At 40.0% G+C, this 5,481-nt stretch overlaps 1 protein-coding gene across 1 annotated transcript; it reads right to left on the reverse strand.

Annotated features, from left to right (window-relative positions):
* Nucleotides 1-5,271, reverse strand: ddx19a (DEAD-box helicase 19a). The gene is made up of 11 exons (XM_030055801.1): nucleotides 5,085-5,271; nucleotides 4,757-4,820; nucleotides 4,450-4,642; nucleotides 3,742-3,834; nucleotides 2,819-2,921; nucleotides 2,597-2,711; nucleotides 2,303-2,480; nucleotides 1,921-2,158; nucleotides 1,625-1,787; nucleotides 1,323-1,514; nucleotides 1-1,233 (listed from the first exon to the last, which is right to left on the reverse strand). The coding sequence occupies exons 1-11, from the start codon at nucleotides 5,145-5,147 to the stop codon at nucleotides 1,172-1,174; spliced, it is 1,464 nt and encodes a 487-aa protein (XP_029911661.1). The 5' UTR covers nucleotides 5,148-5,271; the 3' UTR covers nucleotides 1-1,171.
* Nucleotides 5,272-5,481: the final 210 nt, after the last annotated feature.

Here is a 5,481-nt window from a genome sequence, read left to right on the forward strand (position 1 = left end):
TTAAGTGGGCAAATTTTATTACTCCACCATTACAAACCGCATTTAAAGTACACAAAGAACAAATGGGTTAAAGGCTGCTTATTGGGATCAGCTTTTGTAAACAGTGAAGCATATTGCCTTATGATTATACTGCACAGGGATATATTTTCTTTGCAGTGTTCTGTTCAGTAAAGCTTCTTCTTTTAAATACTTTCAACACAGTGGTTTCAGTAGTTGATGCCAAAAACCTGTCAACTGACAAGCCAATGATGCAATGTTAAAAAATAACCTTTTGAGCAGCAAATAAATTTCACATTTTAATTTCACACATACATCTCAACTTTTCTTTTTCTACATTCTTCAATATGTGTTTTGTGATTGTTTTTTCTGCTGCCCCTACCCCAAACAAAAACAGAGCAACAGCTCCACTCACAGTTTAAGCTGCAGGAAACAAACGAGGTCAACTATCAATAAAAAGTTGAAATAAGGCACTTTAACTCTTTAAATGCTTCAAGTCACTTTAGGATAGTTAATCTCCACTCAGTCTTGATCAAGCTATACAGGCACTTATGGGACAATGGGGGTGCTCCACAAGGCAGGATTGGCAAATTAGCCAGATAACTTAAAAATGTGTAACAAAAATATATATATTATTTATTTGCCATAATCAACATGCATGAATGAATCACACTCTTAATCCTAATAGGTTTTGTTTTGCACACTCAAATCACCACCACCACAATATAGCACAATTGTTTCCACACTTATCTGGCTGACTTTCTAATCCTGTTTTACTGGATACCTCCCATCTCTCATGTCCCAACAATGCCCTGTTTACCTTGAGAATTATTCTAATAATTCACTTCCATTCTTAGTATCAGAAAATCAGACACATCAACACTGCAAACTTTCAACAGCAGTATGATAACAAACCTTCAGTAATATGCTGTTGCAGCAGCAAGTAGGTATACCGCTTTCAAGGCTGAAGTGAGTTAGATCAAACAAATTAAGATGAAATGTAATAAAATCTAAATATGCAAGTGCAAACTTTTTGGCACAAACTGCCATGAAATAACGCTTAATAACGCTTGCATAGTCAGGATTAGTGAGCACCTCTTATGTAAACAATTAAGTACACCCTTGAGAAGACTCAAGTGTCAGGCAACATGTCTAACTGCATAAAGCAATGTACTCAGTTGATCAGCTTCTCAACTTCATCAAGGTCGTCAGTGTTGAGTTTGAGAATTTTCCTGTCTGAGAGAGAGAGAAAAAATAAAATTAGGGATTCAAATATTTGCCATGTTACTGTATCAGCATCTCAGTTTGTAGTAAATGAGACATACTGAAGTGATCCTCGATTTGCTTGATAATATTCATGCTGTGTGGACTGTCCACCATGTTGATGGCAAAACCTTTTTTGCCAAAACGTCCTGTGCGGCCAATCCGGTGAAGGTATGTCTCGCAGTCAGCTCTCCCGTCTTTGTCCACAGGAAGATCAAAGTTGACTACAATTGAGACTTGCTCTACATCAATACCTGTAAAATTAACAGACCCACAAAATTTAGATTAAATTTAGAGATGTTTACATGCACCTCCTAACAAATATAAAGATCAGAAAGAATATCAAGAAAACTAGAACTTCTACCTCTGGAGCACACATTTGTGGTCACGAGCACCTTCTCCTTGCCACATCTGAAGCGCTCAATAACGGCAGCTCGCTGCTCCACTGTCATTTCCCCACTCAGCAAGGCCACAAGGTGGCCCTCTTTGGTCAGCTGTGCAGTCAGCCACGAAGCAATTTTGCGGGTCTGAAGACAAGGCACCATTTCATCTGTCACTATGCAACAACTCAATAGCAAGATACAGTCAATGAAGAAAATAAACTTCAAATTCAAATAAGAGCACTAGATCTATTTACTTTGGGTTGAAAAGAGGACTTACATGGCAGAAGATCATGGCCTGGGCAATGGTAAGGCTTCCATAAAGGTTACAGAGTGCTGTGAACTTGTCCTCCTTGTCGTTGCACGACGCATAGAACTGCTTGATGGTGTCCACTGTCTCCTCCTCACGCTTCAGCTTGATGATATTTGGGTCAGGAACAATCCTCTCTGCAAACTTCCACACAGAGTCCTCAAAAGTTGCAGAGAAAAGAAGCATCTGGCAGTCCTTTGGTAGCAGTCTGCAGCAGGAATTTGAGAAAAATTATGGATATTAAGGAGAGGCAGCTTGTTAGCTAATCTGATAGAGAGAACAAGTGGATGCCTGTTATGTTGTTCAGGTGTGAGAGCAGTTGTTGTTAAAGGTTTTTCTGAAGGGAGCCCACCTCTGGATGCGAATGCTCTGGTCCTGATGACCCTGTGTGGCTATCATGACATCAGCCTCATCCAACACAAACACAGTGATCTTCTTTGGGTCGATAAGCTTCAGCTTTGTGCACCAGTCTAGGACTGTGCCTGGTGTCCCAATCACAATCTGCTCCTGCAGCTTGGAGCCTCGATCCACTGAACAGAATACAGAAAGTCATCTATGACGTGCACTAATGTAGCAACACTTGCTAACAGAAAAAACACAGGTGTACTTTAAGTTATTACATTAATTATGGTCATCCTGTTCTTACTTTTATTGCCGCGAATGGCATATGCCAATTTCACTTCAGGATAAAATTTTCCCATTTGCTGAATTACTTGTCCAATCTGCATAGCAAGCTCGTATGTAGGTGAAATGCAAAGGCACTACAAGGGAAAAGAAAAAAAAAATACATATATTGCAAGCTAGATATCAAGGCATGCAGCTGAAAATGTGGACATTGACTAGTCAAAAAATTACAAGTTAATCTCACCTGAGTCCATTTGTTGGCTGGGTTTACATGGCTGAGCATGGCCAGTGAAAAAGCAGCTGTTTTACCTGTGCCAGACTGCGACTGGGCAATTAGATTCTGAGGTCTGAAACCATAGAAAATTTGGACAATGCTGAAAAATATGTGTCAATGACGTCAATGTTAAACATTTTTTAGTTACTATTATCATGGGGCTAGGCTCCTGGCATTATCGCAAAGGAGAATATTGGTGTCAGTTTAGATATTCCCAAACAATTTTACAATGCATAACATAATTATTCATATTTACTAATTTGACATTTTCAAAATACAAACTTAACAATGTCAAGTTTAACTTGAAGTTAGCCGCTGTCCTGAACAACATCGATTCCCGACATGAGAAGACATGGATGAGCAAACAAAGACAGTAAGGTGGCATGTTTTTGGAATTAGTTCCCAGCAGAGACTTCCATTTCCTGCTGTGGGTGTCAGATGACTGGCAATAAGCAAAGCAGAACATAATGTGCATACTGATAGGAAGACAACTCAACTCAGCTACAATGAAATAATGATATGGAGAAGCACTGAGAAAACCAAATTAATGGCTTATTTTTCAATCAAGCAGACAGTGGGAGCTTGTCTTCAAAATGTAGAAACATAACAGCAGACAGGTCTGATATCTCTGACTGCCATGACCGCAAACACCACCAGGAATAACTCAAAGAGGCAACCTAGATGAGTGACATCTGTTCTAACAAAATAAAATAAGCAACCAAAACCAAACACACACATACACATTATCTATGAATACAGATGCAGGGCTGAATTATATCTTTTTTTTTTTTTTAAATATGTCTTATGAAATGTGGTTCAGTCAAGTCTTTCCCAAACCCAAGAGACCCTGAAAGATTTATTTATTACTGACAAGTATAAAAATGGACACTCACGGCTCTGCCAGCATCATGGGCAAAGCATTCTCCTGAATTCTGGAGGGTCTGTTGAAGCCCATGTTGTATACACCTTGAAGCAGCTGAGGTTTCCTGATGAACATCAAATAAATAACAACAGAAACAGTATTTTCACAAAACACAAGAAGAGCAGATAACCTAACAGAGATGCTCTGATATGGACTTCCAGGGACAGTAACTAATAATGTTTGCTGTGGGTGATAGACACAATAACATTATTCTTGCATTTGCAAAAATGTGAAGAGAAAAGGCTATTTTTTTTTTTTTTTTTTTAGATTTCCAACATTTTTACTGGCATACTTCAAAGATTTATATCCTTTACTCTCTTAAAAAGGCTGACAGACAGCAATGTAATTAATACAAACTAATACAAACATCAGTGACAGCCAGTCAAACCTGATGTACATTAATGAACTCTCTGCCTTTAGTTGTCATTCACATTCACAGATGAATTTTTAAAAAAGGCTCCACACTATCGGATGTAATTACCAGCTGAACTTCCATTTTCGGGGCAGCAGGGACTGACAACCATGTGCCATGGTGTGCTGCTGTCATCAGTGAATCACCTGCTGTGCTCTTTTGGTTGCAATGAAAACCTGCGCACTCTCTGCCCTCCATGGCACACAGCTGCCTGCCACTAGCCTCCTACCCGCTTGTTTCCACTGCCATAACCCCGCACACACTTACAGCCTCAGCTCTTCGAAAGTCTTCACGGAGTACAGAGGAGAGGTGGGGTCTCTTTGGAGAACCTCCACCAGGTTTCTGTTCTTCACCAAAGTGTGGCGGATCATTTTATTCAACAGGGACTGCTCGGCCAGGTCCGGTCGGTCCCCCTCGTCCCTCCTGCCACCATTTTCAGTTTTGTTTGGCACAATGTTTCCTGCACAGGACCCCCACAGTAAAACAATTATTATGAAAACTGGATGAAAATGGGTGGAGATGAAGATGGGTGGTATAAAAAAAAAGAAAAAAAAAGAAAAAAGATTTATATTACCGTTTATTTCTCCCCTCACGCGACGTGAAAACTCCATTCGGTCGTTTTTTCTTGAGAAGTCAAACTAGTGAAGGACAAAATTATTGAAAAATTAAAAATGATTGACAAGCCAAATATTGCCGGTAAGTGGACATAGTAATGTTATATGTAAACTAGCCAACAGTGCGGTAGGTATTTACTTTACAGCAGCTAGGTTGGATGATTTAACAGTGTCAGCTAGCGTTTTAGCTAACATTGACGTTAATGTCCGATGCGCGAGTTCGGCCCGTGTTTGATCCAGTTTTTGCACCTCGCGACGGGTCGGCTAACCTTTCAAAACTTGACTTACCTGCACGGGAACTGTGGTAGCTTCTTGAACATCGACTGCCTGCGCCCAGGAGTCTGTAGCCATTTGAAGTGTTAACAGAGAATTTTTAGAAATCTTTTTAAACAACACTTCATCCGAAGTTTGATGAAAGCGTGAAAGTGAAGTGACGATGTGCCGTTTCCATCAGCCAACCAGCAGTCGCAGCTAGCTGGACCCGACCTCACCACTGCTGCTGCATTCACGTGGCAGCAGCAAGATCGGAATTATAAGTTTAGGTGGGAGCTCATATAAACGTTTCTATAAACTCGTTTAAAACAAATAAAGCACATAGTAACAAATTTGATCATTTGTTTTTTCATTAGAAGCTGCAGAGCAAAGCAACAAACACTAGTCAAATAGCAGCTAACACAAGCCAGAA

Source organism: Myripristis murdjan, chromosome 7 (genome assembly GCF_902150065.1).
Source record: "Myripristis murdjan chromosome 7, fMyrMur1.1, whole genome shotgun sequence".
NCBI classification, from domain to species: Eukaryota; Metazoa; Chordata; class Actinopteri; order Holocentriformes; family Holocentridae; genus Myripristis; species Myripristis murdjan.

Bases quoted from the DNA above. Each gene is read 5' to 3' on its own strand.
- ddx19a (XM_030055801.1), bottom strand. From the start codon at position 5,147: ATGGCTACAGACTCCTGGGCGCAGGCAGTCGATGTTCAAGAAGCTACC. The intron at 4,643-4,756 runs GTAATATAAATC...GGTCCTGTGCAG, and splicing joins CGTGAGGGGAGAAATAAACG to GAAACATTGTGCCAAACAAA. The intron at 3,835-4,449 runs GTAAGTGTGTGC...GATGTTCATCAG, and splicing joins ACTTTCGAAGAGCTGAGGCT to GAAACCTCAGCTGCTTCAAG.